This window comes from Phodopus roborovskii, unplaced genomic scaffold, assembly GCF_943737965.1.
Source record: "Phodopus roborovskii unplaced genomic scaffold, PHOROB, whole genome shotgun sequence".
Classification (NCBI taxonomy): Eukaryota; Metazoa; Chordata; class Mammalia; order Rodentia; family Cricetidae; genus Phodopus; species Phodopus roborovskii.
The window spans coordinates 29,270,834-29,295,832 of NW_026126480.1; the positions used below are offsets into that span (position 1 = coordinate 29,270,834).

Below are 24,999 nucleotides of genomic sequence, written 5' to 3' on the forward strand. Positions count from 1 at the left end.
CTGTGATGTGAGTGAAATCTCTTACCAATCTATTAAAGACAGGTAAGAAAGTTGAAGGAGTACATCAGGCTGTGTGTTTCTCAGCAAATTGTTGTTTGGGTTATAGTAAATACAATGAGAAATCCTGGGATTTAATGATGGAAAAAAGTCCCAAGGGTAACTGCAAAATTTTGAAATTATCATCTCCACAAAATTTAAAGTGGTAAGAAATGTAATTATTTGTTCTTGAATGCTATTCATTAGTGTGATTTGCATGTTGGATCCACTGACTAGTATTGTGTCTTCGCCCTAGGTGACCTACTCAAATACTTGGAGGGAAATGAAGAATGCATTCATTTATGTATTATTGCACTTTCCATCAAGGTGGTTGCAAATACAACAAAGCTTACTCTTCTGTTCAACAACGAAGCATATCATTCACCATCTCTATCCCTGGCAGTTTTAGACAACATTCTTTTCATGTCACTTTCTGGCGCTGATGCTTCCATAACAGTCTCCAATAAACCTCAGCCACACCCCCAGGCTAAGGAAAATCTAGGGTATGTTTTGTTTCGTGTTTTTACTTTTGCACTTGAAATGCATTCTTCCCACTCTCCGCAATTATATTTCTGTGATAAAAGTAGCCATTGATGGAAATAGCATCTTCTGATGGATTTTCTTTTGGTTCCTTCTGTAGGAGTGCAGAAGGAACGATGGTTGCCTTAAAAATTCAACTGGGCATGGCTCTTTTGGTCAGTGGCTTTTGCTTTCTGACAGTGACTGAGAGAACCACCAAGGCAAAGCACATGCAGTTTCTGAGTGGGGCCTCTGTCCTTGTGTACTGGCTTTCTGCTCTCCTGTTTGACTTAATCATCTTCTTTGTTTCTTGCTGCCTACTACTGGTGAGTGACAGACAATGTTTATGAGAGTTTATTTTCCTTTAGTTCCACAAGGAAAATCCATAGTTTTCATAAACATAGCAGATGTTTTCATAAACATAGCTATGCCAATAAACAATCTCACTCGTTATCATATAAAGCATATTTCAGCACTGGGAATGGTGGTGACCACCTGGAATTTCAGCACTTTGGAGGTAGAGGCATGAAGGTTAGGAGTTCAAGGTCATCCTCAGCTATATACCTAGTTCAAGGTTGGGGTGCATGAGACCCTGACTAAATAAATAAATAATCCAAAATTCTTAAGGTAGACTAAGAAAACAACTTCAAAATGCTTTATTATAACAAAGTATTCTTCGTCACAGTACAAGTGTATCTCATGAACTAATTTCCCAGTGTCTCCTTTTTTAGCTTTTGCTGAGTTCTAAAACTGTTCAAAGTAGAAAGCTTTTTACTGTGTTTCATACTTCCTACTACAGAGTTGTGTTAAATTTTGTCTCCTAGTATTCTGAACTGGACTATTGCCACCTTTCCTATTTTTAAATCTCCATCAGTATATCTTAAATCTTTTTTTCAAATATTAGGATAGCCATTACAAACAAACAAACAAAAAATACTACCAAGTAGGTAGTTTTGGGAAAACTGGAACCCTGGACACCTGTTGGTGGGAATCAGAAAGATAGGTATTGCCAGGAACAACACGGCAAGGTTCTCAAGATATTCAGTGGTACTACCCTAAAATTAAACATCACAGTTGTAGATGTAAGAGATGGAATGGGATGTCAAAGATACATTATTTTCCTACTTTCACTATATACTAATCACAACAGTCAAAATGTGGAGGAAACCTTAATTACTACTAGCAGATGCATAGAGAAATAGAATATGGTATCTGCACATAATACAGTACCAGTTAGCCTTAGAAAAGAGTTGCTCCTCATATGTGCTGTTACTGTAGATGAAGGCAGAGGATATTTATATAAAATACAGCAGTCACCCAAAGCAAGTACTGTGTGATTCTTCTTTATGAAATGTACAAAACAGCCAAATTTAGAGAATCAGCACGTGGAATGGTGATTTCTAAAACTTGGGAGAAGATTCAGTCAAACAAGATTCCAATTTAGGTCTCTTGCTTCCTTATATGGTTTTCCACATGATGTGTGAGTAACTACAAAGGGGATTCTGGAATGAATGCAAGAAGTGCTAGACTTAAAAAAACTAAATTAGAAGCAAGGGATATCAATAAGAGGCAACTGATGAAATATGAGGAAAACATTTAGACAAATCTATTTTCTGGGAAAGTTGATAGCAGTCTTTAGTATAAGAGTCTCCTGGTTCTGTGTAGGAATCTTTAGAGAAACTCTTCTAAGGAGAAAACCAAAACAAGAAAAGGCCATGGTTATGATTCTGTTTGCTGGGATGTCCTCTGGTGAGGAGGAGAGTGCACCTGACCTGAATTCATGCGCATAAGCTGTGGGTTCTATTATTACAAAGTTGCAGAAAATGAAAGTCTTGGTATTCTCTCTCTCTCTCTTTCTCTCTCTCTCCTTCCCTCCCTCTCTCCCTCCTTCCCTCCCTCTCCCTCTCTCTCTCTCTCTCCCTCCTTCCCTTCCTCTCCATCTCCCTCTCTCTCTCACTCTCCCTCTTTCTCTGGAGTGTTGTGACTTTGTGTGTGTGTGTGTGTGTGTGTGTGTGTGTGTGTGTGTGTAAAATATGTGTTGGGGGGGGGAGAAAAACAGAGACCCTGACCTTACTTTTGTCTCTGTCCCGTCTGTTTCAGGTTGTGTTCAAATACTGCAAAATTGATATTTATGTCACAGACTACCACATTCTGGAGACAATGCTGATCCTCACACTGTTTGGATGGTCTGCCATTCCCCTCACATACCTGATGAGCTTCTTATTTTCTAAAAGCACCTCTGCCTACATCAAAATTATCATGTTCAATTATGTGTCTGGCATTTTCAGTATCTTGTTAGATACCTTATTAGTAGCCAGTAAGTGTGAGCACTTCACAAAATGTCCCCTTCCCCAGAGACAGCAATAAATAAATCAGTAGCAGCAATGGGCCTAAAGAGATGGGCATGAGTAGACAGTTAAGTTCTAGGGTTTGGGACAATTTGTATTAGATATATCTCAACAACCTTTCTTGAGTTTCTGTGATCATGCTCCACTACAATCCTTGTAGTAAGAAGCTGAGACCCAGCATGAGCTTCAGGTTCTCAGTGGGACCTCTCCCCCACTTCTTATAGCTTAGATTCAGTGACTCTGTAGTAATTTCAGAACCTGGGGCATTACACTGAGATCTTTGATCCTTTGGAATTGATTTTGATGCAGGGTGAGAAAGAGATACATACTGGACTTGAGGGATAGCTCAGCCATTAAAGGCTAGGCTCACAACCAAAACTATAAAGAGATACATATCTAGTTTCATTTTTTTCTACACATGGATATCTATTTTTCTTAACACCATTTATTGAAAATGCCATTCTTTTTCTTCACTGTATATTTTTGTCAAACCTCACATGGCTGGTAGTTACATGGCCCTTTTAGACCCAATTTCAGAAAAACTCAAAATTATTTGACTCAGATATAGAAATAAATATTTCCCTTAAGAGTTTTTCAGTATTTGCATACATTTTGTTTTACAAGTGTAGTAACTACATGAAAAAAAACTTCATTTTAAATAATTTCAGGTGACTGTGGTCCCAGGTGAGTAGTAAAAACATAAACAAATTCCCTGGCTTCCTAATAATATTAGTTAAATCCCATATAAATAAGATTTTAGGTTTTTTTTTTCATTTGTTTTCATTCTTGTGTATGTGTGCCTGCTTGTCTGTGTGCGTACCATGTGCATACAGATGTCTCTGGAGACCAGAAAAGGGCATCAAATCTCTTGGAACTAGAGAAACAGGTGGTTGTAAGTCACTGTGTAGGTGCTGTGAACTGAACTCAGGTCCTCTGCAAGATTAGCTAGTGCTCTTAGCTGTTGAACCATCTCTCCAGTCCCCAAAGAAGATACTGTAGTATCAGAACCAAACCTGAATATACTTCAAACTTAAGCATATAGTGCATACATTAAAATGTACATTGTACATATAGTATTTACAAATAAAATCTTTACATGAAAATAAACTCAAGTATGGTTAGGCAGGAGGAATCCATTCTAGGGTTACATTGCACACTGACATGATTATTTTTCATATTATGTATTTTTAAATAGATAAGAGATTATTTTAAATAATCCCATTACAAATGAAAATACTTGATATGATGGGTACACTAACTATTCTTATTTGATTGTTCCACATTATATAGATCTATCATAATGTCATATATTATTATTCCATAAGTACATACAAAATTATTACATGGCAATTAAAATAAAGCTAAAACAGCTTCTTCAGATTAAGGTTTTAAAATATTATCCATAGTTAAGAAATAGGAAAGATCAACACAAAAGAAATATACTATCCCATGACATAGAAACAACAAAACCATGAAATTTTAAAATCACTGGAGGATAGAGTGGTTCCAATATATAGCCAAATAATGTTTAGAAAGAAATTTAGAAGACAAATAATTAGTGTTTGAAAAAGTTTGAATATCCAGGCTTATTCACACACAGAAATATTTAATTTCAGAAAGTTTCTCTCACCTAGTTTCAGCAAGTGAGACTCTGGGCCTCAAGGCTAAAAGAATACTATTGCCACAACCACAGCCCAAGAGTGAACCAGAAAGGGGCATGTCTGAATGTCCAGTGTCCCTGCTAGAGAGACACTTTAAAGTATAACTTGCAAAGCACAATGTGTCCAGTGCAAAAGGAGGAAGAGACAGAAGAGGGTAGAATAGAGTGGCAAATAGTAAACAAAAAGTAATATGACAGTGATTATTAGCAAAGAACACCAGTACTAAAGCTAAGTGACAACACAGGATCGTTGGATATTTGACCAGGTTGGTGTAATAGATTCTCCAAGCCCAAGTTCTAGTTTCATGCTATTTACAAGAAGCACAGTTTCAGAAACTAAGATACACAAAGTATAGTAGTCACAAAAGATATGTATATAGAAAATTAAAACTTGAGCTGTTATAGTGATGAGATCAAATGTATTTTTCATGTTAAAATTATTAGAGACACAGTATTACAACATGGTACCACCAATCTCATTTTAGCATTAAGTGCTAAGAATTCTAAATTTTATATACTTGACAGTAAGTATACATACTCAGAATTACTAGAACTACTCCAATGAGTTGCAAAAAAAAAAAAAAAAAAAAAAACACACACACACACACACACACACACACGATATCATAACAGAAGATTTTTGTTTGAGAATGGACAAAACAATGGTGGTAGGGGAAGTCAACAAATAGTACCTACTGAGCAAACCATTCACTGGGTGTGAGTTAATGAGCATATTGTTTCATGATATCTAAAAAGCCTAGCAGATGGTGCACTGTACAGGCTAATACAGAAGGGGAAATGCCATTACCATCTGAAAGAGCACACACCTGAGAACTTAAACGTGAGCCAAGGAACAGCAGCGGGAAGTAGGAACTACTTAGGAAGCCAAAGAATAACACCACCTGCAGCCAATTGGCTGTTTGGAAAAACAGTATAGCTATAATTTTTTAATGTTATGAAGGCTAAAGTGTAGTGGCCAAATGGAATAACATTCAAAACAAGAAGAATTACAGACAAAAAGAAGTAAAATTTAACTGGATAGAAAGTGAACATACTATGCAGATACCTCCCCTCAGGGCTATCAATTGTTGAAAGAACCTGAGAAATAGATATAATAGTAAGTAGATTAGGAACCAGCAAATAGGTATATACAGTTGCTGTACCATTGCAAACAGCCTATTAAAGAAGGAAGGGAGGGAGGGAGGGAGGGAAGGAGGGAGGGAGGGAGAAAGGGAGGTAAGAAGAAAGGAAGGTAGGAAGAAAAGAAGGAAGGAAAGAAAATGTCCTCTTACACATAACAACATTGGGCCAACAAACATGAAAACTTGTACTTTTAAAAATGCAATTTACTAAACCAGATTTCAGAAAAGGTAGAAAATTGGAAATGTTCTATAAGCATCAAGTACTTGGTTAAAATTCTTTTCACAGAGGAAATACTAGTCACAGGTAGCTCTACTTCACTAAAAAGACTTTTCATAATTCTGTAATCATCTGCACAAACTCAAACTGTAAATGAAGCAAGTAATGGGTTGTTGTTCAGAGATAACCATCTGGGTTTCAGTTCCCAAGCTTGGCTTGTTCATTCCTAGAGGACTTCTTATCCTAGAGGTGGTTCATTTCCTCTTACATAACGTGTTCTTGTCACCCTTTTAGAAATGCCAGTCATCTTGTCTAACACCACCAGAACTATCCTGCTCAACACATTATTGATATTTCCTACTTACAACCTTGGGAAGTGCATAGGTGACTACACTGTTATTTACCAGAGGAAAATACAGTGCACCCAGCAAAAGAATGTTCCCAAATACCTGAATTGTAGCAAAGAAAGTAAGTATACTGGGGATGTAGACCCTGAGGTCAAACTCCAGTCATCAGGTTTGGTAGCAAATGCCTTTATTCAATCAGCCATCTCGATGCCCTTCTTTTCATTCTTGATCAATCCTGAAATGGTTTAGCAATTTTCTCAGTCTTTTCAGAAAATAAGCTTTCAATTTTATTGATTTTGTGTTTGTTTTCTAATTTAGTGGTGTGTGTTTTATTGTGCTCTGTGTTGGGAAACTAAAATAGTAAGAAGAGTTATTAAGCTATTTATTGTCACTATGTTTATTCTCTTTCATGATTGGCATTATTTCTGTGTAGCTTAGAGGAAATCGACATTTCCCCTACTTACATTGCCTGAACTTACAGGGTTTATGGTTTGATGCATTGGAAAAATTCTCATTCTTGGTGTTCTAATTACAGTTACTATTGTTATGATGGTACACCATGACTAAAAGCAAGTTGGGGAGGAAAGGATTTATTAGGCTTACACTTCCACATGGTTGTCCATCATTGAAAAAAAGTCATGACAGGAACCTGGAGGCAGGAGCTGGTCCAGAGGCCATGAACTGAAGCTGCTTACTGCCTTGCTTCCCATGGTTTGCTCAGACTGCTTTCTTATAGAACCCAGACTACCAGCCCAGGGATGGCATCACCCACCATGCTCTTCTCCATCAATCACTAATTCAGAAAATGCCCTAAGGCTTGATCTTATGGAGACTTTTTTCTTAATTAAGGCCCTCTTGTTTTTCCTCAGCACAGTGGCTGCACCTGAATTTACTGATGTTTCAGCCAATAATTGTGGCTCAGAAGTTACTGGCTGCTTCTCAGGTAGTGGCCTGGCAGAACTTTTATGTGCCACTGGATCTACCTCCTGTGGCTGCATTCAAATGTAGTTTTTTTTTTTTTTACTAAATCCCTATCATTTTACTTATTAGTAAGACTCAGGAGTCAGAAGCTGGGGTGAAAACCTGCTAGCTCAGAGAGGTTGAGGAGCAACTAGCAATTAGCCTCTTCATGGCATCTCAGACCTTCTATTCCACCAAACCAAAAAAGACCATCATGCTCAAAGCCCCTCCCTGCTACTTCCTGTGTGTCTCTCCATCTTCTAGACTCCCTCTGACTATGATTACTTTCTGTCAATTAGTTGCTGGCTCCATCTCCTGATCCAAAGTTTATTTTATTTAATTAGCACAAATGCAAACTGGGGGTTCACAGTGTGATCAAATATCCCACAAGTTTCCCTCCATTCCAATGATCTTAGATTGTATCAAGTTGACATAAAACTATACAGCACACTTGGAAAGAAAAAAAAAATTGATGGAAGAGAAACTGGTTAGGGTCTATTAAATAAAAGAAAAAACCATGAAAGGCAGAATTGTCTCTTAGAAACTTGAGCTTGTACAAAAAGAAGAAAACAAATAGCATGAATTAAGGGTACTACAGAACACAAAGCCTGCCAGGGAATGAGGAGACTATATCTACTACACTCCTCACCTCACTCCAGAAAGCAGTGGGTACAAGTCTACTCCTCACTCTTTAATGAGGCATGGCTTCCATACTCCACACAAACAAGTGGTCATCCCACAAAATGGCCATGGTGTTGATGGTCTGTGAAACAATCACTTCTAGCAAACAGAGGAAGTCAACATCATTCAAAGAGTATAGAAGGCAAATAAATAAATAAATAAATAAATAAATAAAAAATTTTAAAAGGTACAAAATCAAGACATACAATAAAATATTCTTTTAAAAAATACCACAAAGACAATTTATTTGCAAATTATCTTATGATATCAGAGTATGGAGGTGGGATAATTCAGCAAGATACCAATGTTGATACCAGATGAAGGGAGCCATGGTCATTCTGAAGTTGTTTCTATTTCACTTCCCATTTGAGAATTGTAGAAAATATAACACAAGGAGAAAACAATTTCTAGAAGATAACACCAAATGTACAGTTTCAAACTGTTCATATTTAAAACTAATATATTGTTACCTTAAGGATATATATTTGACACTCTTATGTGTAGATAAAAATGTGTATAATTTGTGGACACCCCTGGAGGTGGAAAAATGAGGGAGAAGGTAAGTTTGTGTGGACTTTACTTGAAGGGACTGGGTTAACAGATGTCACTATGATGTTGTGCCTAAAGTGTGTATGCTTGTAGCATATTAGCTTTGCAATGAATCAGGTGTTTTATTTTTTCCTTTTTTTATTTAATTTGAAACAAGGTTGTTTTACCTGTCAATCCCTCCCATCTTCCTCTATCACCCTCACCAAACCCCAGCCCATCCCCTTTCTGCTCCCCAGGGAGTATGAGGCCTTCCATGGGGAGTCTTCAAAGTCTGTCACATCATTTGGAGCAGGGCCCAGGTCCTCCCCCATATATCTAGGCTGAGGAATTATTCCTCTATGTGGGATGGGCTCCCGAAGTCCATTCATATACTAGGTAGGGATAAATACTGATCCATTACTAGAGGCATCATAGACTGCCCATCCTCCTAACTAACACCCACATTCCGGGGGTCTGAATAGGACCTATGCTGGTTTCCCAGCTATCAGACTATGGTGCATGAGCTCCCCCTTGTTCAGGTCAGCTGATTCGGTGGGTTTCTCCAGCTGGGAGAATAAAGTGTTTTAAAACCATAATTCTTAAGTGTGAGAAATGAAAAGACTACTAAGAATACTAAATATATGACCCCACCTGGATGGCATTGCCTTCCATGTGGAATTGGGGCGGGGGGATGGGATGGGAGGGGAGGGTGGTCAGGGTGCATGTGAAGGGGCAGAGAGGGTAAGAGGGAGGGAGTGAGGGAGAGGGAAACTGAGATCAACATGTAAAATAATAAATTAAATAAAAAAAGAATACTAAATATAATGGTCTCTTTAAAAATCATAATTTTCCTAATAAATAAATAATCTAATAAATAAATTATTAGATTTTATAATAAATTAATGTAGCTGCTGAATTCAAAATAAACAAAAACACAAGATTCAATTGTGTCTACACATGCACTGCAAACATTTATGGAAAATGATTCTTTAAAAGGAAAATCCAGGGCCCACAGTGTCTTAGTAGGTAAAGGTACTTGTCACACAAGCCTGGTGACCTGAGTTTAGTCCCTGGGAACCACACAAAGACAGAATAAAGTTGTCTTCTGACCTCCACACTCATGCTATGTTGTATGTTCATATGCATACACACATACACACATGCACATACACATATGAATGTACACAATTATTAAAAAGTGCAAGGAGTTCAAAGACCCAAAATGGAGCAATTTGGGCAATAAAAGTAGAGTTGTATTATGGGTCAAGGTGCAGAAAAAGATTTCTAATCTATTTTTATGTAAACATGGGGAACTCTGAAATTTATTTTTTTATTTTTATTGGTTATATTCAAATGAAATTATCCAAATTTGGTATTTCAAAGCTCAGTATGGAAAAGCATAAGAAGAAAGAGGTTTACAACAGAGAAAGCTAACAACATGACATCAAACAGGTACTCAGGTCAATAGCAATAGAATTAGTTCAATCTGATAATATACACCTCATTTTCAACATGATGAAAGGGCACTTTCCTCCATAGGGTTCCACTCCAAAGACCACACCACCATCATAAACATGAATAGGATTATATAATCACAGACAAGAAAATACAGGAGATTATTACTAAGGGTAATGTATCTTGGATTGGGACATGGAACAGAAGAGGGATATTATATTAAAAGCTAGGAAATGTTAATGAATCTGGTACTTTAATAATAAGGTATTCATATCTGTCCACTCATGATAATACTCATCACACTAACATAGCTGGTATATATTAAGGGAGAGTGGGTACAGGGTATAAGGAACTCTCTGTGTCCTCTTTGAAATTATTTTTGTAAGTATATATTTCAACTATTAGGCTAGGGAGATAATTCAGTTGTCCAAGTGTCATATAAGCGTGAAAGCCTGAGTTCAATTCCCAAAATCACATTTAAAAAACAAGTCAGGGCTGGTGGCACAAGCTTGGAATCTCAGTGCTGGTTAAGATGGAGAAATATGACTCCCTAGGGCTAGCTGTCTTGACTTATTGTTAGACAATCAATACCTGTGTTAACATTTATATTCTTACTATGTTACTATACAATATATTAATGAGGGTCAGTCCTAGAAGTTTTTCTCTTGATCTACATTTTCATAGCAGGCTAAACACTTCTCAGGCTCTGAATACTGTATTTAAGTTTAGCCTAATATCTTGCCTTATCTTATTGCTTACTAGGTATTTTATTAGTTCTTCATGTCAGTGTTAGGCAATAAGATTAAGTGTGACACCCCCATTTTCTCCTTCCATCCTCAGATATCGAGCAGAATATTTATTCTTTAAAGGAGCATATGATCGGAAAGTATTTAATTGCTATGGGCATCACAGGCTTAGTTTCCCTCCTCTTCATTTTCTTTTGGGAGAATACTTTTTGGAAATTAAGAATGCTTATCCATCAACACATTTACTTTGGTGTCTACAAGAAATACAAGACAGTAAGTATTTAAGCATGGAACAAGCCAAGAAAAAAATAAAAACTCTAGTAGCATTAATGTTAGACAAGGAAAGTGGTGCTGTATATTATTACGTCAGTTAATAGAGAAAAAAATGACAGTATCTACAGGAATGTCCTTCCTTAAAGTCCTGCTAAGGTATTAACTTCAATAAAGTGAATTAATTTTGATTGTCATTTTAAAGTGCTAGATTTTGTCCTTATGAATTTTATCCATTATTGACAACTTTCTCTTACATTCACTTTTTATATTTATTTTTATAATTTTCCTTGTTTACTCACTTTCAGTTTTTACTTCTCCTTTGTTAGTTTCCCTATTTATTTATTTTTAGTAAGTTTAAAGCCATGGCTCTTAAATTTCTCATTAATTAAAAAATGAACGCTTAACAATACACACATCAAACCACATATGTTTATACAAGTTCATAGTTCCAGCTACTCAGGAGCCTGACATATAAGGATCACAAGTTCAAGGCACTCTTGAGCTACAGGGGAGTTCTAAGTAAGTTAGAAATTGCCTCAAAAATGGAAAGTAATAATGTAAGCTTTTAGGTAAGATGACAGAGCTGTTTCCACATGATCTGGCTAAGGAAAAGTTAGTATAAGAGTAGACTGTATTCCAAAGACTTAAAAAGGCAGTTTGATAAATTCATGAAGGTAAAGACAGAACAGCTAAAGAATGCCCAGGAAAAGATGGGTACCCATGAAAGAGAGTAAGCCAGGCACATGCTGCTCTAGATACATGGCTTCCTAGTAGGGAAGCAGAAGCTTCATCTAAAAGGCAAGTCAGGTGGTGAACTGAAGACAATGGCAGTTCCCAATGAGATTTGACTCAAATCTAGATATTTTTTAAAAATATTTTTATATATTTTATTTTATTTATATTAAATTTAAAATTACATACCAACCCCAGTTTCCTCTCCCTCCCTTCCTCCCACTCCTCCCTCCACCTCCCATCCCCAATCCATACCTCAGAGAGGGTGAGGTCTCCCATGGGGAATCACCAAAGTCCCTCACATCATTTGGGGCAGGACCCAGGCCTTCCCCACTGTATCTAGGCTGAGCAAGACATCCCTCCACAGGGAATGGGTTCCAAAAAGCCAGTTCATGAACTATGGATAAATAGTGGTCCCACTGGGTCCCACTGCTCGTGGTCACACAAGGTGCCCAAGCCCCCCAACTATCACTTGCATTCAGGGGGCCTACCTAATTCAGTCTTGTGTGGATTCTCCAGCTGTCAGTCCAGAGTCAATGAGCTCCTAGTTGTTTCAGTCTGCTGTCTCTGTGGGTTTTTCCAACATGGTCTCTTGACCCCTTTGCTCCTATTATCACTCCTCCCTCTCTTCATCTGGACTTCAGGAGTTCAGCCCAGTGGTCAGCTGTGGATCTCTAAATCTGTCTCCATCAGTTACTGGATGATGGTTTTATGATGTCAATTAAGGTAGTCATCAATCTGACTATAGGGGAAAGGCAGTTAAGGTACTCTCTCCACAATTGCTTAAATTCTTCGTTGGGGTCATCCTTGTGGATTCTTGGGGAATTTTCCTAGTGCCAAGTTTCTCATTAACCCCACAATGGTTCTCTCTATCAAGATCTTTCCTTGTTTTCTGTCCCTCCCCCAACTCGACCTTACGGATCCCTCATGTTCTCCTATCTCCCTTCCTCCTCCCCACACACTCCCAATTTACTCAGGAGATTTTGTCTATTTCCCCTTCCCAGTGGAAATAATAATTTTAGTTCATAAGTGTGTAGATTAATATCAGGGTCTTTGATTTGATTCCATTGGTCCACCTGTCTGTTTTTGTGCCAATATCAATCTGTTTTTATTACTATATATCTATAGTAAGAGCTTAAAGTCAGGGATGGTGATGCTTCCAGAAGTTCCTTTATTATACAGGATTGTTTGGCTATCCTGGGCTTTTTTTTTTTTTTTTTTTTTCTATTATGAGTATTATTGAGTATCATGCTTTCAAGGTCTGTGAAGAATTGTGCTGTAGATTGCTTTAGATAAGATTGCCATTTTTACTATGTTGATCTCACCTATCCAAGAGCATGGGAGATCTTTCCATTTTCTGATATCTTCTTTAATTTATTTCTTTAAAGACTCAAAGTTCTTATCATACAGGTCTTTCACTTGTTTGGTTAGAGTTACCCCAAGATATTTTATGTTGTTTGTGGCTATTTCGAAGGGTGATGTTTCTCTGATTTTTTTTTTCTTACATGATATATCCTCATTACAATTTTCCCTCCCCCTGCTCCAAACTTCTTCCCACTTCTTCTATCCAGATCTACCCCCTTTCTGTGTTTCATTAGAAAAAAAAACGGGCTTCTAAAGGATTATAATACAATACAATATAATATAACAAAAACAAACAAATCAGAATAGGACAAAACAAACTGAGGGAAAAAGTAAAAGAAAATACACAAAAAACAGAAATAGATGCAGACATCCATTCATGTCCTTAAGTGTTTTAAAGTTTAATCATTCTTTAGAACACACAAATTCATGGTTTCTGCCTTGCAAATAGCTTTCCCCTCTTTTATGCTCCTCACCTTCAATTCTGTGGTCAACTACAGGTTACTATTAGATGTGACCATTGAAATGATACTCAGAAAGCCTCTTGGAAATTTCTCAAAGCATCCACTTAGACATATGTAATACAATGCCTCAGTTTAGATTCCACAAACCACTTTTAGGACAGATGCCTCTCAAACGATATCCACATGTAAGATTCTTGTCTTAAAAAATACAGGATAAAATTTCCAAGGAATGTTCTGGGGAATCTCAAGATAAAGATGTAGAAAATGAGAGAAGGAAAATTCTCTATCAGCCTGAAAATTTTCTGAATTCTCCAGTTCTTATTAAGGAGCTCACAAAGGTAAGGGCATTCCATGGTACTCATATTCTGTCCTCAGACCCATCAAGAGCAAGCTGTGGGCATCTGGCTCACCACGGTTCTTCAGGGCCTTTGCAAACTCTTGCATGATCTTCGTGTGACACTATCTGAGTGCAGGACCACTTTGTCCACAATATTTTTTTATATAAGCCACAAATATACTTTACTAAATTGTGTTTTGTGTGTGTATTTTTCTTTAAAGATATACTTTAAGTATCCACCAATTCTGGCTGTGAAAAATATCTCCCTTGCTGTCCAAGAGAGGGAGTGCTTTGGATTACTTGGATTCAATGGAGCAGGTAAAACAACTACCTTCCAAATTTTGACTGGAGAAAGGACTCCTACCACCGGGGATGTGTTCATTGATGGTATTAGCATCATCAAGAACAGCCTAAAGGTAAGCTATTCCAGGCTAAGATATGAACAGAGTGATGGATCTAGAATGCAAGCAGTAGGCAGATGGCTAGGGATAATACATGGTAATGGTGATAGGCAAAGATGCTGATGCTGTGGTTTCTGGAGAGCAAAATATTTTTTTAAAGAAATAGTAAGTTAATAAGAGCATAACCTATGACAAGAGTTTCTTTTGAAATTGTAGGAGTGAAAGGCAAGTTCTCATTACAGTGTAGAAGACATGCATCCCACAGGGCTGGATGGGTGTAAGGCAGCGAATATGAGCAGATGACCTGCATGCAGTTTAGCTGCAACTAGGGCTTTAATCCATATCACTGAGCAGGATGGCCTTTCAGTCCGGTTGCAAATCAAAGCAGGACCACTAACCTTTGTACCTGGCCACTGGCAGCAGGAACTGAATATGAGTAACTTTGGGAAGACCTATGGTGAGAGCTACAAGCAGAAAAGAATGATAGTTTCATATTCCATAGTCAACAGCACATATCAGGGAGTTCCCTGGGGAGATAGAAGGGCAGTGTGAAATGCCCACCTGGTACTGTCAGGATGCAAAGGGGATTAGTGATTTGTCATCAGGAAACAAACCTGAATTGAGAATCAACATCATGGTCCCAGAAAGTGTCAGATTTCAAAGGAGACCAGGCACACAAGCTTTGCAGTGGCTGGTTCTGCATCACAATGTCTGAGGAAAGAGTTTCATGCCTCAGGCATCTCTCCAGTGTGCCACTGGAGAATCTCTCACATTTTATGTGACTGTTGATGACACTTTTTTTGCTTTGTCTCTAAAATGTTCTTTAGCATATCTTCTTATCTTGATGGCAATAGATAAGTAAAATTTACCATCTAATGAATTTCTGAATTCAGTGACATTGTGCTAGAGGTATTTTGTCATCCCAAACTGAAAACTCCCATTAAACAATAACTTTCCCTTCATTCACCCCTGGGGAACCAGTTCTACTTTCTGCTTTCTGACTGTATGAATTTGGCTGTGTTCCTTTTTGCCTGGCATATTCCAGCTACCATTGTTTTTAAGGTTAATGTTGTATGATTACAGCACATTTTGTTTACCCATACATCTACTGTTTGACTATTACAAATGATAATGTTATCACATCAGTATGAAATGTACCAGTCAGCTTTCCATAGCTATAAAAAAACATCTTAGTCAACTTATTTTTTAAAAGATTCATTTTGTGCAGTTTCAAATGTTCAAGGGTGTGTTATTGGCTCTGTGGCATTTTGGTTTTATGGCAAGATCACACATCATGAAAGAGATGCATGGCAAATCAAAACCATATATTTCATAGCCAGGGCACAAAGAGAAAATGGAAGGAGACAGGGCCCCTTTATTCTCAAGAACATGACCTATGGACTTCCCACTGGGTCCCAAGTCATAGAGTCTACAGTCTCCCAGTAAGCCAAGCCATGGACCCAGTATTCAATACATAGGTACATGGAGGATATCCAAGGCAGAACTGTAGCAATAAACATTTATTTGGAAGCCTACTTTTAGTTGTTTAAAGTATTTAGAGGTTTGAGTGTCATAGTATATTCCACATGAGCTTCACCATTTCCATCCTTGTCACACACAATTGCAAGTTGTGCATGTGATGAATGTTTCTCTTTTTTTGTGTGTCATTGGATTGATATATAGTATCCATTCTAATATGTGAAATAGTTACCCACTGTAGTTTTGCTTTGCATTTCCCAACTGATTAGTGATATTGGGCACTTCTCCCACATACTTGCTGTCATTAATGTTTCTTTATTTGGAAAGTGTGTATTCGAGTCTTTTGTTTGGATGCTTTTCTGTTGCTGAATTGGAGGAGTGTTTAGGTATTCTGTACACTAATACCTATGGAAGACTTGCGGAGGGCATGTACCCTCATGCCCCGACTCAGGAAAGGCCCACCCCCCAAATCACTCACGAGAAGCGGTCTTGATGCAAAAGCATGAGGTCTTTTATATTCCAGTGCACTGGGGTCCACAGCCATACTCCACGTGGGGTAAAGGACTGGGAACCCTGGTCAGGGTTCAGACAGCTTTTATAGGGTTACAACAAAGCCCGCGCATCATAAACCAATCATGTCATAGCATCCAGTGTGGACCAATTTGAACTATCCAAGCCCGCGCTTAGACCAGGAAGTCTGCTTTCACTAGGGCTTCTGGGTAGTGTGGCACGGCTCATTTCCTGTTCTCATTTGCTCACAGGTGCTGTCAGTAAACCTCCCTGTCCTAAACAGTCAAGAATGACCTTTTGCCTACTCACTACTAGGGGGCAGAGTCTAGGGAAAATTAGGCTAAATTTTTCCATCCATACACCTATAGGTAAATATTTAGCCCATTCTATATGTCGACATTTTCCTTCCCTTGTTCTCTGATATACAAATTATTTTCATTTTGTTGTCTGTGGAGTTTGTTAGCCGATCCAAAAGTTCATTACCAAGTCCACTATAATGAAGCTCTCTATATGGTTTCTTCTTAGAGCCTAATAGTTTAAACTTCTTTGATATACTTGGTGTAAAAGGTCCAACCATTTGTTGGAAAGATTATCCTCTACTCATTGGATGGTCTTGGCAACTTTATCAAAATAATTAACCAGTTAAAGTATTTGAAAGTCAGGGCTAGAAATTTCTATGTAAACCAAACTGGCCTGGAACTCCAGATTATCCTTTTCCCTCGGCCTTTGGCATGCTGGGGGTTACAGGCAGGAGCCAGGCTTAAGGTTTTACTCTAGGTTTTATTCTGTTGCACTGGCCTATGCATCTGCCTCTATTGCCAATACCTGTTGTTTGGTTACTGTAACCTTTCAGTAAGTTTTTAATTTGAGAAAAATGAGCCCTTCGATATCCTTCTTCCTCTTCAGGATAGTTTGGGAGATTAGGTTCCCCGAAGATTACAGATTATTTTTAGGATAGGTTTTTCTATTTTGTACAAAGGAAATGTATTCTTATAATTTTGATGCAGATTATATCAAAACTATAAATCTGTCTGGTTGCAGTGGTACACACTGGTAGTATTTGCTAAAGGAGGTAGAAACAGAAGGATCAGAAGTTTGAGCCCAGTCTAGGAAAACAAACAAACAAAACCAAAGAAAAAAAAAACAAAAACTGTAAATTTGGGGGTATTTCCGGGTTCTTAACAATATTAATTCTCTGACTTCACAAACATGATTTGTCTGTATGTCTGTTTAATGTATTTCAGAAGTGTTTTATATTTTTGAGTGTATAACATTTTAAACTCCTTGATTAACCCCTTTGTCTACTTTATTATATTGACTGATGTCATAAATGGAATTTTATTCTTAGAATCTCTTCAGATTATATGTTTTAGTGAATAAAAGAGGAACCAACATTTTTAATATATTAAGCATGTTATACTACAAATTATAAATCTTAAAGTTACAGATTAAGGAAATGAGGGGTTTGAGAAAAGAGAACTCAGGAAGAGAAAATAAATCCATCCAGAGAAGATACTAATGAATTAATCTGTAAACTAAGAGAAACAATGACTTCAGTTACTATGTTAGGGCCAACCTGCCACTCAGCTGCCCAGAACATATGTTCACTGTGAAATATCACTTTATATTGATCACATTTCTTTCAAATGAAGGTCAGGTTCAAGGGCACCAACTTTGAGAGAATCTTCAGAGATACAGAACTGGATCACAATTATAATTTGCTATTATACTCAGCTCTTTTTTTGTGAGTTTTTTGTCTTTGCTTGAAGAAAAAAGGAGATAGTTACCACAGTGGTAAAGATAGCCTGATCTTCAGCACTATCATGTCAAGGAGAATAAGAGAAACGAGTTTCTGATCAAGGCTGTAAAGCCATTATTTGTTTGTAAGGCTATACTGGGATGTCTCAGTTTAGTGTTCCAGCAAATTCATTACTATGTTTATCAATTAGATTTGTGATTTACATCTGGTAGCTCTTCCTTATGAAAAACACTCAGCAATATGCTTTCTGAGAGATTTCATATCTGAATTAAACACCAGAGTGGTATAATGTAGCAAGATGTCTGTGGGTCCATCACCTTTCATGGTGCTGGAATGCATGGGACCATTTCTTAATTCGTGAGTCAGATCATGAATCACTGCAGTAGTTTTCAGTTTGTTCTGATGTATTTTGTTTAAAGGATAGAGTCTCATATAGCTTATGCTGACTCCACCTGGCTATGCAGCCAAAGATGAATTTGAATCGGGCCCCTCTGCATCCACATGCCAAGTGCATGTACTATGACCCCCAGCCTGATTACTTATTTTGTAGCATGTTTATAGTATGTAACTGTCCTCAAGTTCCCCCTGGTTTTTATATTTTATCCCTGATCAAAAAAGCACAGGGCCCTGGACTTGAGACATGCAGTTGCAATCTTTCCTCTCAGGAAAACAGTCCAGGGCCTGCAAGTTGTTATGGAGCATCTTTAATATACTGAGAAGATTTTTAGGTTGTTACTTAAACCTGAAAAGTTAGATTGTTAACCATGTAGAAACTAACCTAATCCTGAGTCAAGTTCTACAAAGCTTCATACAAACTCCATAGAGCACTCCTTCACTTAAGGCCATTAATCTCCTTTCCTATAATCTATGGAAAGGACAATGCTGTCTTCTGTACTTAGTGCATCTCTTTCAAATGGCTTGGGCCAGTTCCTTGTAGTAACTCACCAATCACTCTTTGGGGACAACTCCAACTATGAACTAAGCTAGACAGTATAATTATAAACACCCCCAACACTCTGATTTTACTTTTACTAAGTCCCATAAACTATGTTGTATTTTCATTTTCACTTACCTCTAAATTATTTCTAAATTCTTTTTATGGTTTCTTTTGCAATCCACTCATTGACTAATGAGGTGTCCTTGAACTTCTACACCTTTGTAGTACCCATACCTGAGAGAGGGATTTCTCTCTCTAGTAACAGTTGTGTGTCATTTTCTTAACTTTCTCTACAAGCTCCCTTAGTTATTTTAGCATCTAAGATGGTTGTTTCAAAGTCTTTGCTGAGCAGATTTGTCACCATAACACTTTTCAGGTTGGCAGTTTCCATTTCCCGGTCCTATGAATGAACCACATTTTCTATTTTATTGTACACTTGACATTTTTGCTAAAACCTGAACTGACAATGTGGTAACTCTAGCAACTACAGCCTTCCCCACTCTCTGTTTGATGTTGTTTGTTTCTGGGGAGTTTAGCGGTTTTTTGTTTTTTCTGTCTCTGTGCTTAATATCAGCCTGAGAAAGAAGCTGAGGGTCATCACAGGTGTTTTCTGATCATGTCTGGATTATTTTCTGTATACAGATAATCATTTTCCAGTTTTATTTGTACTAATTGTGTTTTTATTATATCTTTAGTATATGGATCCTAAAAACAGGTCAAGAGAAAGAAATTAAAGTATGAGTGGCAAACACGCTATCCTTAAGAGCATTGTAGCCAGAGAAGAAGGGACTTATACCATACCAACTCTACAAGCATGAATAATCTAGGATCAATATAAATGAATTATTAATTTAAGTTCATAGTCTTTTTCTCCGGCTAACTAGGCTGTGTGCAGCTACTGGAAAGGAATTTAAGCTCTAACACAACCATCATTTTTGAGCTCCTGTTTGAAAAATAAGGGCTGTCTTTGGTTTTGGTTCAGTGTCTCTAAGGGACAGGCATGCACAGGGCTCTGAATGTTGAACAGTAAAGAGAGGATCCATGCTAGCCATGCTCCTCGGAGCCCCTGATTAAGAGGGAGACATAGCTACAAACTGACTGGGACCTGGGACTTGGTTTCTGATTTTTTTTTTTTATCCCCAATGACAATTAGAACTGAATATGAGAACTATTCATCATTCCATTAGACTACAATAGATTCACCAGCTATAATTTTGTAACCCTTCAGAAAAGAAAATTCTGATAGGTCTCTTAGAAGCATGGTCTGAAGAACTGCAGCCCTCTTGCCTTGTCTATGAATGTCCACAAGGTGCTAGATGGCTTGAGTTTTCACTTACAGCAATTATTGTAATTAGGTGAGGTCAAAAATTGGCTATTGTCCTCAATTTGATGCTATGCTGGAATACATGACTGGTCAAGAAATAATGATCATGTATGCAAGAATATGGGGAGTTCCTGAGCATCAGATTCAACCCTATGTGGACAAGCACTTGAACTCCTTGGATCTAGAGCCCCATGCCAATTTTCTCATCAGTACCTACAGGTGAGTCATTATTCCATAGCTCCTCAACTACTGGTGCACTGATGCTCATGACTAAGCACCCCTTGTTCCTGCTGTTTGACACAAGTGCCCAAAGCTCCACCTAGGCATCTCTATCTCACAACTACTAGAGTGTGTTACCATATGTTGTAGCTTCATTCTGTTGCTGTGTTTAAAAACACTCTGAACAAAAGCAACTAAGGGGAGAAAAAGGTTCATCTGGTTTTCACTTCCAGGTCACAGTATATCATCAAAGGAAGTCAGGGCCAAGACCTGGGCAGGGTTGCTTACTGTTCTGTGCATCATTACCTCCAAACAGGGAATTCATTCATAGCCAATGGTGTACAGATAGAATGTACAGAGGACACTGCTCATTTTCTGGCTTGCTAACAGGCTCACACTTAGTGAACTTTCTTATCACCTACCTAGATGAGCCCTCTTGAATCAGTTAATATCAACACAATCCACCACACACACAGTCACAAACCCACCTGATAAGGGAAGTTAATTGCTCAAGTGAGACTTCTTCAGGTGGTTCAAGGCCATGCCAAGTTGACAGTTAAGACCAAGTTGGATACCTTCTTATTCTGTTGGGTTTCAGATGCCAATAACAGTTCCACATTTCAGAAATGAAACTTGATATCCTGATTCTATTTGAACTATGGTTTCTGAAACTGGAATCAGTTATGCTTTCTTCTCCCTATTATTGCTATGATTCTGTTTTGCAACCGAGAGACATGTAGGCCTTAAAACTGGGGTGGGGTTATGCAACCTAACAATAACAAGTAAACAAATGGAGCCAAAACCACATTTGTGAAATATATTATATATGTACATGCACAAATGTACTTGGACCTGATGCTCTGTTAAATCCATACTGAATCTGCATGAAGATGTCTACATATGGGGTTTGTTGGAACTCTCAGTAATAGGAGTATGTGTGCTAAGTCTTTCCTGGAAATAACTGATAGATATAGTTTCATTTCTTCCACCCTCCCCTGCTTTTGATCTGAAGTGGAGGAAACAAACGTAGGCTGAGCACTGCTATTGCCACAATGGGAAAGCCTTCAGTTATCTTACTGGATGAACCATCAACGGGCATGGACCCAAGAGCTAGGCGCCTTCTCTGGGACAGAGTGATAAAGATTCGTGAAAGTGGAAAGGCCATCATTATAACATCCCACAGGTATGGCTCTTTGAAAGGCTCGGTTAAGATTTGGCAAGAATTATAGTAGCAATGCTACACTAGCTAATTATTTGGTAGCCAGGACTACTGAAAATGTATTTGATTGAGTAATGAGTTTATTTTTAGGAATTAAGATTCATGTTAATCCCAATAAATGGAATAGCCAAGAATCTTCTGTGTGTTTTTAAAAATGAAGAATTGTGAGAGATATATTTGTGTTCTGTTATTGATCCTTTAAAAATACATACTTCTCAGGACTTGGGGAGATAACTCAATTAGTAAAGTGCTTGCTATTCAAATATGAATCTCTAGAGCTCACATTGGAAAGAAAGAAAGAAAGGAAGGAAGGAAGGAAGGAAGGAAGGAAGGATGGAAGGAAGGAAGGAAGGAAGGAAGAAAACTGGGTATGGGGGCTGGAGAGATGATTAATCAGTTAAGAGCAGTTGAGCTGCTCTTCCAGAGGTTCAATTCCAGGATTAATTTCTAGTATCCACATGGCAATTTATAGCCAACTGTAACTCTAGTCCCAGGGAATCCAATGCCCTCTTCTAACCTTTATGGGCACTACACTCATGCACACACAGAGAGCAGAGATAGGCATGCAGGCAAAACACCTACACATAGGAAAATAAATTATAAAATGTGTTTAAGGGTGGATGTGGTGGTGCATGGTTGTAATCCCAGTGCTGGACAGAAACAGGTAGATCCCTGGGGCTGACTAGGCAGCCTAGCCTAACTCAGTGACCCTCAGTAAGAGACAAGTCAGGTGGTGCTTAAGGAATGACACCAAATACACTTTCTAACCATGAATTTGGTGTTTGAAAAATACAACTTGTGGTTGAAAACAAGATCCTGGAAATGTTTGATTGTATAATGTACAGTGTCTTTCAAAGAATGTATTAGTTTCATGCTGTTCCACTTCCTTGTTTTGCAAGCATGGAAGAATGTGAAGCTCTCTGTACAAGGCTATCCATAATGGTGAAAGGGAAACTCACATGCCTGGGTAGCCCTCAGTACCTCAAGAACAAGTTTGGCAATATTTATATTCTGAAGGTCAAGGTCAAGTCTGAGGAAACATTAGATTTTAAAAATTTCATCACACTGACATTTTCAGGTAAGTTAAATTGTTCCAATGGTGTAGAGATGTGTTAAATTCCATGTTTTGTTCTCACCACCCACAAGGTTTATATTTTAAATCTAGTTTCCATGTGTTAACTGATGTTCAGTGATCCTCCCTCCATAATTCCTTTGTTACTGCAAACCTGTGTTGCCAGTACACTAAAAAGTTTCACAGACAAAATAGTTTGTCACCAAACTCTGACAATGCCTTCTAGGAACTCTTCATAGTTTGTTTATCCATATAAATTACACATCTAAAGTCATATTTTAACATAATTCTCATTTGTTCCCACACATAATCCATGAAAAGCATTTAAGAGGTATCACCCTTCTCATTAAGCATCTTATTCTGGCTTCTGGCTATCAGTCAGTGCTAGTATATGATTTTGAAATGCAAGCAAGCTCTAGTAGGTGTGTCTCTCCCAACAAAAATCCTTCTGCTTGTGAGTAACAAACTCAGCGAACACCTCTCTGCCCAGAGTACATTGCAAACAACAGCAATTATTTTCTCTTTATTCGCCTCTTTCCTAACCATAAAGTACTGATATAATAACAATCTTTAGCAAACTCTTATAGGAGTTCCTGGTGTGTCTCAGACTGCTGAGTTACAATTTTATCTTTTGGGCCATGGAAAATACTATTTGTTATTCTGTAGGAATGTAAGTTTGAAAATGTATTTTAATGATCAATGGTAAAGCAAACATGGAGAGCAGATGTGAGGAAAATCAAATAATCACTTTTGCATTGACCTCAGTGACTATGATTTCCCCACAAGACATACAGATGTATGTATCCATAAAGAATTGACCATGTTCCATACTATACTATTGAGTATATGAGCAACAAATTGAACTTTTTTTCTTCTTCTTTTTTTTTTCAGGGGGAGGTTACAAAGGTAGGGGTCAAACCTGGGAAGACTGAGAAGTGAGTGTGATAGGGGTGTACAATGTGAAATTCCCAAATAATAAAAATATTATATTAGAGAAAACACTGAATTATAATAACTTCACATAATACAACTTTTTATATCAAAAGAAAAAAAGAATGTACTTGTAATCTCACTAAGCAAACATGTTGTATGTATTTCTATATGTGTATGTAAGTTGTGTAGATATGTATGCAGGCATATATCACTTGTGCATCAATGTATAGAGGCAAAAGTTGGGGTTGAAAGTCTTACTCTATCACTGATCACCTTATGCTTTGAGGCAGGATCTCTCCCTGAGCTTAGACTGGCTGATCTCCCATCTCTGACCTGAAATGTCTCAGTGGGTGATGAGAAACTATTGTGGGGAATGAGAAACTGAGTTTGGATCCTTCTAATTTCATTACTATTCAAAGAACAAAGAGTAGGGCCTTCTTAAATTCTTTCCAGCAAGTTGCAGGAAAGGGGATACTTTCAAATTTGATAGCAAAAGTAGTCATGGACACTACAAGGCCAGTGTCCTTAATGGGCATGGGCATGGCAAAGAAAATCCTTAGCAAAATAGTAGCAAACTTCAATCAAGAACACAGGAAAACATCATTCACTATCATCAAATGGGCTAAAGTGTCACTTAACATATGCAAACCCATAAATTCGATACCAAATTAGCATCTTAATGGCAACAGAAAAAGCTTTGGGCAAAATTCAACATTGTGTGATTTATTCAACGCATTAAATACAATTGGAACTCTCCTTAACACTTATGAGACACAAGGCCACAGCTGACACCAAGTTCTATAGTGTGAAGCTGTGTGGTGGTTTAAATGAAAATGAACTCTTAGATCCCAGTTGGTGGGACTGTTTAGGAAAGATTAGGAGGCTTAGGCATTGTTGGAAGAGATGTGTTACTGGTAGTAGGATTTGAGGTTTCAAACACCACACCATTCTCAGCTTTCTCTCTCCTGCTGCCTGCAGATTAAGACCTAAAACTCTCAGCTACTTATCGTAGCACCACACCTGTCTGCTTCTCACCATAATGGTCACAGACTCTATTACCCCCTGGAACTGTGAGCAAATCCTCAATTAAATGCTTTCTTTTATGAGTTGCCTTGGTAATGGTGTCTTCTTACAGCAATTGAACAGTGACTAAGACAAAAGTCAAAAGCTCTTCTGTTTTAGGAATCAGTAACAAGTTGATGGGGTGTAAATCAGTATAGCCAAAAAAAAAAAAAAAAAAAAAATATCACTAGCCTATGACCTAGCAACCTAGCAACCTACTGCTAATTATACATCCAAAACAAGTAAAAGGAATCTGTCAAAGTGACATATTCACTCA

The 24,999-nt window shown here is 37.8% G+C and overlaps 1 protein-coding gene across 1 annotated transcript in view; it reads left to right on the plus strand.

The window, feature by feature from the left end:
* LOC127228265 (phospholipid-transporting ATPase ABCA3) overlaps window positions 1-24,999 on the plus strand; it is a 78,786-nt gene that overhangs the window by 50,809 nt on the left and 2,978 nt on the right. Inside the window, exons 19-28 of the mRNA XM_051192827.1 lie at window positions 293-539; window positions 677-881; window positions 2,656-2,872; window positions 6,217-6,390; window positions 10,734-10,912; window positions 13,683-13,808; window positions 14,029-14,223; window positions 20,249-20,436; window positions 21,449-21,619; window positions 22,555-22,733. Of these exons, the coding sequence (XP_051048784.1) occupies window positions 293-539; window positions 677-881; window positions 2,656-2,872; window positions 6,217-6,390; window positions 10,734-10,912; window positions 13,683-13,808; window positions 14,029-14,223; window positions 20,249-20,436; window positions 21,449-21,619; window positions 22,555-22,733 (1,881 nt within the window). The remainder of the gene's footprint in view (window positions 1-292; window positions 540-676; window positions 882-2,655; window positions 2,873-6,216; window positions 6,391-10,733; window positions 10,913-13,682; window positions 13,809-14,028; window positions 14,224-20,248; window positions 20,437-21,448; window positions 21,620-22,554; window positions 22,734-24,999) is intronic.